Source organism: Lygodium microphyllum, chromosome 15, assembly GCF_053477565.2.
Source record: "Lygodium microphyllum isolate KBCC chromosome 15, Lygodium_microphyllum_v1.1.10, whole genome shotgun sequence".
In the NCBI taxonomy this organism is placed as follows: Eukaryota; Viridiplantae; Streptophyta; class Polypodiopsida; order Schizaeales; family Lygodiaceae; genus Lygodium; species Lygodium microphyllum.
In genome coordinates this window covers 58,712,934-58,726,874 of record NC_141149.1, presented here as the reverse complement: position 1 = coordinate 58,726,874, position 13,941 = coordinate 58,712,934, and the positions used below count along the sequence as shown (strand labels likewise).

Here is a 13,941-nt window from a genome sequence, read left to right as displayed (position 1 = left end):
GCATAGGATCTAGGTAGGTTTGGAAGTGTATTAGAAATGGATAAGCTTGTAGGGCTTAATGAGAAGTTATAATCAAAGACAACTCTTTTTGGAGACACTCATGTTAGCTTGGATTAGAAGTCCTTGCAGGTTTGGAAGTTTCTTCAGGCCATTGCAATGAATTTTTCTTGTAAATACAACTCTTAGATGTAGGACAACATTGTGTTGGTTCTCAAAGGCTAAAAAAGATAGCCCAAGCCTTATAGTCTACATGGCCTCCCTAAAGATTACTATAGAATGTTTTTTTCCCTTATTTTAATGAAAAATATTACAGGTTTATGATGTATTTTTCATCGTTTTCAAATTAATTTCGGTTTGTACTCAAGCTCCAAGGCACCCTTGTTTCTTAAATGTGACTAGGACATTAACAACATTGTAGCATGTCTTGAGCTCTCAAATTAAATGTAATGTCATGAAGACTAATTTTTTTAAAAAATGCATCAATTTTGAAATGGTTGTGGTTGGTTGAAATTCATTTGAATCTTTGCAATCATCTTGCGGATGAGTGACAACTCAATTGTTAGCATGATGGTGTGAGAAATCTTTGGTCAAGAGTACTATTCTCAGATTGAGTGGCTTAGTGGCGCCTTATCCTTGAGGTAAGATGGATTTGCTATCCCTTTTTTTAGATGTATCACAAGTGAAGGGAGTTACATTGGGCACTTGTGTAAGTATTATTCGTTATGAAAAGGGCTAACGTGACTTATTGTACTTGATAGGAAAAGCCTAGTCATGCCTGTGTGTGGCGTGACCCTCAGGAACGATGGCCGCCATGGTGAGACGAAGCTCGAAGCACAGACTAGCACTTCTGCACGCTCCTCAGTACCGTCCCAGCCGCTGTGCCTCTAGTGTTGTAGGTGCGCAAAAACAAGAAGAGATACAGTTTCGGCAGCCGCTTGAGAACACCCGACCCCGAATGCCTCGTGAGACTTATCGCCCCAGGCCCGTCACAGCTGCTGCAGTCGTGGAACAGTGTGAGTTGAGTCGATAACTCATCAAGCTTACAAGAACGTTGATGTAACGTTTGAGAGAGAGAGAGAGAGAGAGAGAGAGAGAGAGAGAGAGAGAGAGAGAGAGAGAGAGAGAGAGAGAGAGAGAGATTTGTCTTTCTAGTATGCAATGTTTGGTATTTGTGATTCTAGCATGCAATGTTTGGTTTTTATCATTCTAGCTATCCGGAAGACGTGATATCATTTCATTTGCACCTGCACCTGAAGCACTACGCCACATGATGTTTTATTCAGAGGATGAAAAGGCACGTGCCATCATTCTCCATAAAGTGTCTTAGCTGTTATGATGGACTCAGGTTGATCCTTATAGTTCTCTAGTGTACCCTTTACCATGCAAGGCTTAGGTAAAAGGAGTAGTTTTAAAGTCTCTCCCATTGTACCTTGCGTACGTTTTGAAGCCCAATGGTGCACATAGCAAAAAAAATCAAAGCTCTGCTAACTAAACAAAGGTGCCAAATCGACCCTCTAAAAGGTTTAATGGGATAGATGTCAGAGGGCAGTGAATGCGGAAGTGTATGACTGGATTGAGAGAGAGAGAGAGAGAGAGAGAGAGAGAGAGAGAGAGAGAGTAGAATGCAGAAATCTGTGGTGATTGAATGCTGAATAAAGAGAGTAGATATGTCCCTCTTAGATCGTGGATGTGGCATGAGGTTTAGGAAGCTAGACTGCTGTGGAATAATGGCATGAGGAATAGCCTACCACATCAATAGTCTCATCCAAGATGAAGTGTAGTAGGACTTGTCTACGGACAGCCAAGCTTTTCTCACAACCTTAGAAGCCACACTATCTCACATGTGGTAGAAGATGTTGCTCCATACTCGGCCTTTGTAGATCATAGGGCGGTTGTGAGTTGCTTCTTACTACTCCAAAAGATAGGACTTGCGCCCAAGTAAAGTAATAACTTGTCGTTGACCTCATGGTCAACATTTCCAGCCCACCATCTAGCCTTGTAGAATATCTTGTACCTACTAGATAATAAATACCTAGGTTAGGGCCCCCCCTTCAAGAATCACAAAATACTCATAGTAGCTTGCCAATGAACTAGCTTGGGTTCACTCATGAACCTTGCAGGGAAGTCTACGGCAAAGCACAAATCAATCCGAGTGTTTAGGAGCCTTATCAGCACCTTCAAATCACCACCAAGGAAAGCAAACTTCACATCTAGCTAATAAACTAGTCATCTTCTATGGTTGGCTAAGGCAAGAATGACTCTCATGGTAGCCATTTGAACCATAGGTGCAAGGTATCATGGAAATCCGCTCTTGGTCACCACTGCTCAAAGCCTTTAGCAACCAATTGTGCCTTGTGCTTATCTAGAGTGCCATCACTATGGTATTTGATCTTGAAAACCTACTTGACCCTAAGTACCTTTTTGTGAACAGGCCGTGGCCCAAGATCCCAAGTGCTATTCTGCTCTATAGCATTGCCTTTTGCCAATTTTGACTGCAAAGTGTCCTTCTCGGAGGTGGGTTCCCTATCTTGTACAGTGTGAGTCATTAAACATGAATTAGTATAAACACGCTCAGTGGAATGTGCCTTGTTCCTCAAAGATTGCCGTGTAGGCCATCCTACAGTTGCCACTTTTTAGAAAGTCCCTTAATCCCTGCATCACGGAGTGTATCACTATCACGTGCCCAATGAGGAGGTTGGTACTCGCTTTGTCCCTTTGTGTCTGATGAAGTCTTTGAAGCATCTTGCTGGTACCGAATGGGTGAATTTGGTGGTGAAGCAATCTCCTCCTCTATTGATGGTTAAGCCTCAAGAGGCATAGGCTCCAAAGGCATTGGCTTAGGTGCCCAAATGTCACCCAGATCTTCAGATACAAGATGCTTAGCACCCCTCACTGAAGTTGGAAACTCCACGAACCAAACATCTTGACTTGTATAGGCCTCCTGTGAAATCATATAGCTTGTATCCCTATGATTGTGAGCCATATCCCATGAACACTTGTCTTTTGGAAGTCGGCTCGAACTTCTCTCTTTGTTTCTTTGGGATATGAATATAGGTATTACACTCGAACACCCTAAAATAAGACAAAGATGTGATTTTAATCAAAGTAAGTCTCAAAAGGTATCATATCAACCATGACCGATGTAGGTGACAGATTAAGGATACTTGCACAAATAATTTGTCTTGAATATCCATCAAAAACTTGGAAGGAGTCTTTATTGAATTTGACCATAAGACCGAGTGCACTAATTTTGCCCACTAAAAGTAGATGATATCCCAAACCCAATACATAGAGAACCCTCGATGTGTGAGCACCACCATACCGATTTGGAATCAATTGCATATCACCTTTGCTTTTTATAGGGATCAAAGAGGTGTCACCAATGAGAAATTGCCCATGCATCAGACGCATACGGCCAATACCATTTGTAAAAGGAGTCATGTGGTGTGAAGCACCACTGTCCACAATCCACTCATGAGGTTGTGGGGCCATTATTGTTGTTGGTGTCGAATCCTCAATCACCTCCAAATGGAGAAATATTACTGACGAAGGAGCAATCACTACCCTTGAGTCCTTCTTAGATTTGTTCTTCTTGTCCTTGTAAGGGAAAATAGACTCTTTGTCTTTGTTTTGGTTGGTTTCCTTTTCCGTCATCATCTTCTTGTTCTTTCCCTTCTTTTGAGAAGATCGACCTATTAGCACCTTTTTCTTGGGAGCGTTTTGTCCTTTGAGTTGTTTAACCTAATCCAAGATCATTGGAACCAACTCCTCCTACTTAAGGGTGGCTGTCCGCCCTAAAGCAATCATGGTGGAGTAGAATGCACTCAATTGGGGTGGTGAGTCTAAGAGAAGAGTCGCCATGTCCTCTGAGGTAATCACCTTCGTTGCGTTCCGGACTTGCATTTGCAATTGTTGAAGCTTATTGACATTCTCCGACATAGAAGCAGACTTGGACGGGTTTAATGTCCGCATTTGTACTTTTAGAGATTCCTACTTCATCACGATCATCCTATTTTACAATTGATCCAATTTTAGGCATATATCTCAAGCAACAATCAAATGCCCTATGTGGGCTATCATGGCTGATGTGCATGAGAGAAATAGGAACGATTAGATCTGTACATTCAACTTGTCTCATTGTGTATGTACCCTCATCAACTCATCTTTCTCATCTGAAGAAAGCTTGGATAGATCAAGGGTTGTAGAATGGTCTATGGCCTTCACGAGCTCTACCAAATCATAGGACTCCAAGATGACAAGCATCTTTATTTGCTAGATAGAGTAATTCTCCCTTTCTTTTAGAGGGGGATATCGATATCAAAGATGCAACTGTGTATTGCTTCGCCCTTTTATTAGTTTTTGAGGGAGATTTTTAGGATTAGTAGGAGTTCTTTTAGTAATGCGTATCTTCATAAGGCCTTTACAACATGCAATGACTACTTTTGCTCCTTTGAACAACCCTTCCTTGTAGTCGCTAGCATGCCCATACCGCACCCTTTTGTCCTTGATGTCTTTTTTTGACAATTGTACTCTATAGTGATTTTGGTTGCTCTCACTACAGTCTTTTAGTTAGATTAGAGACTTGGAAGTTGGCTTATCCATTTTGAATTGGATACATTTGGTTCAAGTCATTTGAGGCCTCTCCACCCCCACTGGCATCTTCTTACCACCCCTTTTAGTAGGGTTCCATCTAGAGAAGGGCCATGCTACTTGGTCGGACATCTGCATTGATGGCCTTCATTGATATTTACACAGTCTGATCTTCCATTGGATGTTTTTTCTTCTTGTACCTTTGGCCACACATAGGATTTGAAAGGGGGTATTCGTAGGAATGCTATTCATGGTCTTGTACTAATTATGTCTCTTGCTTGGAGCCTCAATTTGAGTCTGGTGAGGATATTAGAAGCTTTGTCACTACCATAGTTGGTCAATTAATCTTGTGTTCTAAACTTCTTCGGTTTAGGCACATTAGGTGGAGATTAGGATTTCTTCTTTAGTTCATCCACCAAATCATTTAGCATGCTCACATTGTAGATAGATCATTTAGTGGAATGCATTTTCCAATTTGGCCACGTAGGCAGCCAGGTGGCATTTCTCATCACCAATTCTCCAGTGTGGCAATTTTTAGTAGGCACCATTCTCTTTAACATTAGGTTAGCTTATTCTAGTACCCTTGCCTATAGATAGTCGGCTCCATGCCCATTGTCATAAAGAAACTTGCTAGGCTTTGTGACCTTCTCTTTAGATCCATCTACACTAGAGTAAGGTTAGTTTTAGGATTTCTCTTAGTTTTGTTGGGCCAGGTTATATATAGGTTAGGTTTGTACGAGATGGGGGACTTTTTTATTATTTTAGTAGTTTGTACCATTTTAGAGAGAGCTTGATTTCCTCCATCCACCATAGTTTCGGGTGCATATGAGCTCCACTATTCTTGTAGTATATTCTCGATCCACCATACCTTCGGGTTTGTTTGTGCTATAGTTTGTGGAGTTACTCTAGGCTTTGCAAGAGAAAATAGTGTATGACCACGATTGAAGCATAGGGAACTCAATCTCTTACACAAAGCATGGTGAACTCAAACTCTAACACAAAAACAGAAAAAACACACACAAAAAGAAAGAAGATAACCAAATAATGAATGAATAAATAAATGAAAATGTATAGGATGTTCAAGGGGAGAGTTGTCCAATGACCAATTACTCGTCGGTATAGATTGAGGGAGATGTCAATTGGTCCATCGGAGACAAATATGAAGTGTTGTAACCACCAGTTGGAGTAGAGGCTGATGAAGAAAAGTGCTGAAAATGCAAAGACGACCCGCTACAAATGATAATGACATTAGTGAGTTGGGGCAAAACATAGCTTTTAGGAGTCATGAGATTGAAGGGTGACAACTAGAGATGACCATGGCGGGAGGCTAAATGGAGACAATACCTGTTGAGCTAAAAATTGCATTACATGCTATTTGGCCTCTTAAACAGTCCCAAAACATGCTTATTTAATAAAAAACCCTAAAATAGGGCGCGGTTTGAGAGAGTTTCTATGAAACCCTAATTTGGGAGGGTCCATCCACGTCTATAAATAGATAGATTGCCTCATTCAGTCTTTATCTCTTCAGTGCAAGTTTCTCACCCTTGTATGTAGGTTTTTAGCCATCAATCTTTCTCCACGTGGTGGTCCAACCTTTGCTACTGCTGCCATCACTACATCTACCTCTCTAGTTGGCTAGCGACTTCTTCCATGTTGCCGCCTGCTGCCTAGTGACCATCCATTTGCTGTGTTTGGACCTTCATTGCCATCGCCAGTCCTTAGACACTTTGTTTTTGCTTTCATTTGCTCTCTAGCTGCCCAGGCGATAGGTGTACTTCATCAGGTAGTTGCTTCACACTTGCCTTTGGATTTTTTGGCTGCCGCTTGTCATCATTACCCTCTCCATTACTGCATTTGCAGCTTCTGGCTGTTGCTTGCCTTCTTTGTCATCATTGCTACTGTCGCCAACTTCGCTAACTCCACTGGGATCTGTGTTTGATAGTTTTTCTCACTCTGACACTCCGATCGGTGGTCATAGGACTTGGGATCCATCTCCGGTGGACGTTACTTTCTGACACTATTGCTCTGACCTTGGGTACTTATACACTCTTCATTCATTTACAGTTTTCATTCACTTCAAAAATTTTCTCTTTATCTCTCTCCTTTTGCTTGTGTTTGTTTTTGTGTTTGAGTTTTGAGTTTTGCTTTTAGGGTTTGAGTTTTACATGTCTATGTCTGTATCCTTGTGTTTTTGTCGTGGTTGTACACTCTGTGTTTCCTTAGTGCAAACCCTAGCAGCTACTCCATAGTTTTCTTCACATGGTATTAGAGCTAGCGCTCTTGTAAAGAGTATCCTATGGATATTGTGGATGCTTGGTTTTGTGCAAGACACACGAGTGACTCGAAATCGCATCGCAATGTATCCTCCACTAACCTTTAAGCCGCTTTGCACCATCGGGCTTTGTTACAGGGCATGCCACCCTTTGACACAATTTCCTCCACCTTTCCGTAAGTGAGTATATCATTTCCACCAGGACGACTATGATGGGCTTTCCTCTCACTATTCCTAGTCACACACATCTTGACCTTTTAAGATACAAGGATTTCCATTCTCTGCTTATGGTGCGTCATCACACTTTCCATGGGTCACTTCTAGGTAGGGATTCCCATCCTCTATTCCACATGTCCCAATCCCTTCACTATGGGATTCTCATGCGGATATGATGTCCATTTGTTGTACCCTTCTTCTTTTGCATTGTATGATTTCATCATCTTTGTTAAGGGCACTTAAGCAAGTGAACAATTTCCTTGTGAGGGACACTATCCAAGTGGCACCTGCTGCATAAGCATTTCACAACATGTAGCATACTTTTTGTACAGAGTACCACTAGACAGATTCTAAATTGTTTCCATTGGTAGTTTGTACACCACACCAGCATTACTTCATCACCCTTCTTTCATCATCGATACAATTATTTCAGTTTAACAAGGTAAGAATTGCGAGGATGCAGTGGCTGTCAAAGGCAAAAGTTGTAATAAGTTATGGTTGACAAGTACTAGGTGGTACTTGGTGTCAGATTTTGGCTTAGGCCAATTTATCGGCCACTAATGTTAGTGGTGACATTAGAGACTAGGCATTAGTTAACTAATTAATGCTGATCTAAGGGCTAATAATCGTTCAAGGATACTTGGAAGACATATTGGTCTAGCTAATTTAATTATTGATTGGTGAAGTTAAAAATTTTAGCATTAGAATAACTATTAAATTAATTTTTAGAATTAATATTTTAAAAATTAATTTAATAAGTTGGATAATGTTGGAAAATGGGATTAGAAGGTTGCCACTTGGCAAAACTTGCCCATGCAAGTGGAAAAACGTTTTTAGGGACTAGTGGAGGTTGTTAGAGAGCAAGGAGAGGTTGCTGATGTGATATATAGCCACTAGGGATCAGTCCTACATGTGACAACATTTTAGAGCTTTCCAGGAGTAGATGATAGCAGCCCAAGGTCCTTTTGGTGCAGATGACAACATATAGGAGGGGGCTTAAGTCTTTCTAGTGGTCCTAAGTTGTAGGTGATAGCTTCCATGGCTGTTTGAGCAGGGCAGTAGTAGCTTTTTAGTGTTTCTTGTGATGAAACTTTCAAATTTCTCTCTCTGCAATGTTCTCTCTTATCCCCTAGCCATTTCTCAAGGTATCTCAGTTTTTGACAGTAGTTTGAGCCATCAAAGGAAGATATTTCAGTCAATCTTTGTTGCAAATCCTAATTTACAGCAAAAATTGGGGTTTTGACAGCCGTCTTGTGATGTATGCTTAGGATTTATGGCCTAGGAGTTGAATTCTAGCAACTAAAATTGAGAAATTTCAGGGAGACTCAAGAGGCCAGCTAGCCAATATCAGATTTGGGGCTGAATTTGTCTTTCAAGGAGCAAGGTAAGGTTAATCCCCGAGCAAACCAAGGGGCAAATTGGTTTGGAGGCTTGTTGGTCAGTTTTAGCAGCAAGAGGCACTTGGATTAGTGGAGACAGTTAGAGGATCTCAATTGTACTCCATCCATTTGCAATAAAAGTTAAAGAAATATCGCAAAGGGCATCAGTTTTGGGGTTAACAGACTGTCCAATGTCCAAGATTGTATGGTAAAGTGTGCATTTGAGTTTTGTGAATTTGTCAATTGCTATACTTAAGTGTTTAATCAGGTTATTTACCACACTATCCGAGGAGATAGACTGATTCCATGGTTCCATCACTAGCATACCATCAATTCTCTTGACTTGGTGGGCTCGACGTACTTGATTGAAGGTCAGAAGCTTTGCTCTAGTGCTGGAATTGTATTCTGTTGAGCATTACAACAAGAATGTCTTCAGGTAGTGAGATGGGATCAAGTAGGGATGATGCCTCTCAATTTGAAAATTCACAAAGTGTTGGGAAAAATGCAATGCTTGATCTTGGATAATGTATGCAGCATGGACAACAAGCTGATAACGTTGGTTTAAAAGAAAAAAAGGAGAAAAACTATGTCAACCCTTGTGACGTGCTTATTATTGGTCCTTGTTTTGAGGGTTAGCTCAATGGGGCAAGGTGATTTGGATGTCCATATCCCTATGTTTTGTTCTATGCAAGTCAAGCTTGTGTTTATATCTCATGTGTAGATTGAATTTTGGGAGGACATTTCATTGATATCAAAGCAACAACCTTGGCCATCTCATGGATTATCAATTTATGCCCTTTGTCCCCTAGTTTGTGCTAGCCTAAATCATCACTTAGGACAATTAGGACAATTAGTACACCTAGCATAGTTAGTGCCAAAGTTTGCCAGGACACGTAGGACAATTAGTCGTAGGATTTTGTATTAAAGTCATTTTGTGCCTTTTAGTATACATTGTGGACATTTGATGTGAGATATTGTGCAATGGAAAGAGGAAAGTGAACATTGAAAGGAGGAGGAGACAAAGAGAGAATGCAGGATAGAGAAGAAACAAGGTGATTGCAATAGTTGAAGGTACAAGGTTACAATAGTCAACCTCGACATTCAGCTTTACGTGTCAATGTGGATGCTAGATGGTAGCAGGGGGATGAGAGAATGAGGAAGGCTGTTTGATCACGAAGGATCAATGATGAATAATGAAAGTGGGAGGGCAAGCTGCATATATATAGGCAAAAAGGAGGCAAAACCCTAACTATGATCAAACCCCTAAAATGGCCGAAAGTGTTCAAAAGGAAATGCTCTCATATGCCCTCCGTCTAAAGTGTCTAAAGCACACAAAATGATAGACAAATACAATGTTAGAGGCTCTAATGTCCTTGTTTGACTTAGACTGAGGCTCATAGGTAGGAGATGACCACCCAAGACACATATGATTGCTAATATCCTCTCTCAGATCTTGGATTTGGTAGAAGGCGAGAGGAGATGCGGATTCGAGGATGGCAAGAAGAGTGCCAATGCCAATGAAGTTCATTGTTGAAGAAAGCTAGCCAAGGAGTAAGACCCCCTCACTATAGAAAACTTTGATCAAACGGAAGGCCACCAAAGGGCAAGGAAATGGAGAGGCCTAGAACAGATCACTCTAGAAAAGTCCAGTTAGGGATGGGTGAGCCAAGCCTCTAGCCCAACTATGAGATGATAGTGAGAAACTTTCAAAGGCGCCATAAGCTACATAGAAATAGTAGGGACTAAGGGCCAAGCGAGAGGGAATAGGGGCCCAATGATGAAGAAATAAGGTTTCTGCATAAAGGAGAGGCCCAAAGTAAATCAAAAACCTTGAAGAAAATCCTCAGAATCTTGGAAAGCGCCCTTTGAAATACAAAGGGCCAGAAAATCCACAGCTGTATCACCAATATTGCCCTCCTTTGAAAGAGATGGGAGGTACGAGGAAACCACTAGAGGAGATGGTGGGGGATGGAATGGAACATATGGGATAAACGGTGCACCATTGGAAACGAGTGCGGCAATAGAAAGCTGCCTCAGTAGGCTCTATACAATGGAAGGGAAATGGAATATAGATAGCCTCCTCTCCTGCCAACTTGTTACAAGAGTGGCTCTTGTAGAAGAATCCTCAATAAAGATGGCTGGCTTGATAAGACAACCTAGATCTCGAGACTAGGAAGGCCATAAATTGAGAGGAGAGGGAAGCCGAAGTTCGGAATATGTAGGGCCTTAGAAACAGAGCTTGATGGATAGTTAGACAATAGAGGTAAGGTGCCAAAACCACTAATAGGCATCGAAGAAATGTCACTAGGAATGATGATATCCTCAAAGATCTTGCAACAAATCGCCTTGGGAAGTCATAGGACTTGATGCACCACTGTCCATGAGTCAAGGTTGCTCAAAAGATAAGATCGCTGAAGAAGGCTCCTCCACCTGATAAACGTACAGAAACATGGACTTGGTGGTAATAGCAGGTGACAAAGTTGTAACATGCCCGCCTATCGGCTGTCCAGGCACGCTTTTAGCGGTCCATCGAGAGACGATCTAAGCGTGGCTGCCCGGCACTCCCTTGGGATGTTACGAGGTTTGCCGCCTAGGGTTTCCCGAGTCCGCCTTGCAATAGAACGTTCGCAGCTGAACCTATTAGGATCAACTAGAAATCTAGGCTCTTAGTGACCAAGGTCTTTTGACAGCATTCTAGCGTCAAGTCCTGGACATCCTACTTTACGCAGAGATATCCAAGCCGAAGTTGACCCATACCGCACTTGGTTCAAAGAGAATGGGAAATGAGAGGGATATGCTGCTCAATCTCTCTGCCTATAGGGCATAGTTCCATTCCGGTCCCCTAAAACGGTATGAATCGGGTTCTAACCTAACAATACCTAAAGGTCGATAAAACCTTGTGAGAAGCCTCCCAGTTCTCTGGGACCACCTTGCCGTAGGATAGACCCGTCGGGGGTTTTGCCCACTTGCTTTCCTCAATAGGCGTTCTTTAGTTATCTAATTAGGTCTTATCACATTTGTGTGTGACACTTAAAATCAGCTTCCTTAATTAAGCCTTTTAGGGAACAGGGTTCGTTCGCATAATTTACAACACAGACACAAATACAAAGCAAGCAATCTATTGACAAACAAGTTCCTTAACTTATCTTCAAGTTAATCTTTGTCTCTTGCCCATACAGGAGAATTTATGTATCACTTCTGTCTAACAGAAGTAACTGGTCCAAATCACATGGTACCACAAATTCTATCCTTTATCTAGAATAGGATCTCTCAACATGCCGTGACGTTGGGGGCCATGGAGGTCTTCAACTCCATTCTAGACCTAGCAAGGGGTGTCCAGAGCTCCACCTGACCCGCAAGCTGTCTAGGAGTGAAACATCATTTCTGTGGTTGGCCTTTTCACCACTTGACCTTCAGCCCATGAATCGAGCAGTGTCCTTCTCGGGTTAATCCATGGTGCGATCATGGAGGTGATCTACCCGTGCAAAATATTATTCCTTAATTAATCCAGTTAAGAATCAAGCACAAACAAGGCATTCCGTCCTAATATTATTTTCCAAGAAAACATTCCTTTATCCCCATGGCAACTTGTCATCATAGACCCTTGCCATGCTTTTACCATAAATCACAACCACTTGGAATAATCATCCAAACCACAATCCAACAATCAGTTGAATGTACAAACATTTAGGGAGGAGTTCAATCAACCAACAAAAACCAATTGTGTCTTTTCCAAACAATACAAGAATAGACGCGATAACAATTTCATCGCATATTTGCTCTTCCCCTTGGGATCAAAGAGTGATTCCATGCAAAATTTACTTAACACTTGTATACACAATTTTTAATGCCATTCTTTTTACTATTATGCCATGCATAACCTTGACCGATTCTTCCTTGTAATTGCTCTATCAACGAATGAGCCATATGCAACTAGGTGCAATTAACTACCCTTGATACATGCACTTTGCAAGCTCCATTTTTCGAATATGTGAGATGAAATTTATCCTTTTCGATGATGTATACTCATGCATCATAGTATGGGGCCTAACGTATCTCATACGAGAATCAAAGTAAGTATCTATCAATTTGAAAATACATTATTTATGACCGGTACCGCAGTTGGATTGACAGTGATGCCTTCGCCCGAAGCTTCATTGCTGGTTGTAGGATTGCCATCCGCACGCGACATTTTTCACTTGGAGACCATCGTCCGCAAGTATATTCAAGAGATAAAGAAGGTGAAATAGATTCGAGATGGGAGAGCGTAAGAGAAGATGGCTAAGTCGAAGATTGAGATAGAGAGAATTGAGCTAACTCTCTCCCTTGCAGCCTCTCGGGGTAACTCCTCTCTCTCGGTGTAACTCCTTTCTCTCTCTCTCTCTCTCAAGCTCTTTCTCACAATCTCTTGGAGGGGTATTATTCTCTCTACCTCTCTCTTGTAGGCTCTTGGGGTCTCCTTATGCTTTCTTGTGCCTCCCCATACCTCATATTTATATTGAATTTGAGAAGAAGGGTTGATCTGATGTTCAAATCATAAATTTGATGGTTCCATTGGCTTCCAAAGGCAGGTAAAACACCCAGATATTTGGTTAGAAATCTTTCAGATCACTCATTTCTCTCCCTGTTTGAAGTGCTATTTATTGCCCGCAAACTGCGATCGCGGCGTGTGTGATTTCGCAAATCTCTTTTTTTTGTATTAAATCTTTAAAACTAGCTAGAAAACCCCTTGCTTTTTTTCTCATGACATCCAATTCTAGAAATTTCCATATCTCTTTAGGATATTTATAATAAGTAATATCTAAAATATGCTAGTTTTGCCCAAAATCTAATATTTTTGGACTATCCATACCATACACATTAATACTAGTGATTAATATGGCTCATAACTCTCGTTTACATTGTAACTTCTGTGAAGGGTGGCTACGGTCCTTGTCAATCTGAGAAAAATGTCGAATTACGACTCTCGATTTTTTTAATATATTTAATTAAATAAAAATGGTTAGTTATTAATGTTAGTTAGTCTTTAGTTAGTAATCTTACTAACTTATTAATTGGCTAACTAACTTTTGAACTAACCAACTAACTTTTACTTATGTGGAAATATTACAAAAGTAGAGGTAGTCAAAGGCTCCAATGTAGATCCACCCTTTGCTCTTACATGAAGGTGAGGGTATATTCTCTAGTACTTCTTCTCAGGGTGTGAGGTCTTTCCACAATGAGGACACGTGGGATATCCTCTACGTGTTCCCACAAAAGCTATATTAGATCCGAAAGATGATTCCAATTTCTTCCCCTTTTTTTTCTTGTGCCCTTGGCTTGTCTTGTACTTGGAGATAAAGCCGTATAAGCATGGTCATGTGCACGAGTTCCACAAGAATCTGGCATATTGCTCAAGCACCAATGGGACTAGCTCCTCTCAAGTGAGAGTCTCTTGGCTACGAGAAGTGAGAAGATTGGAGTAGAACACATCATATGTCGATG

General features: G+C 41.2%; 1 protein-coding gene across 6 annotated transcripts in view; it reads left to right on the top strand.

The window, feature by feature from the left end:
- The first annotated feature begins 674 nt into the window (after positions 1-674).
- The window catches only part of LOC148024575 (uncharacterized), a 35,869-nt gene continuing 22,602 nt past the window's right edge, over positions 675-13,941 (top strand). For 5 of the 6 annotated variants that reach the window (XM_087694195.1, XM_087694193.1, XM_087694196.1 and 2 more), the window contains exon 1: positions 713-1,013. In XM_087694195.1, coding sequence (XP_087550321.1) covers positions 803-1,013 — 211 coding nt within the window. In that variant the 5' untranslated portion in view covers positions 713-802. The other variant, XM_087694192.1, reaches the window with a different exon arrangement.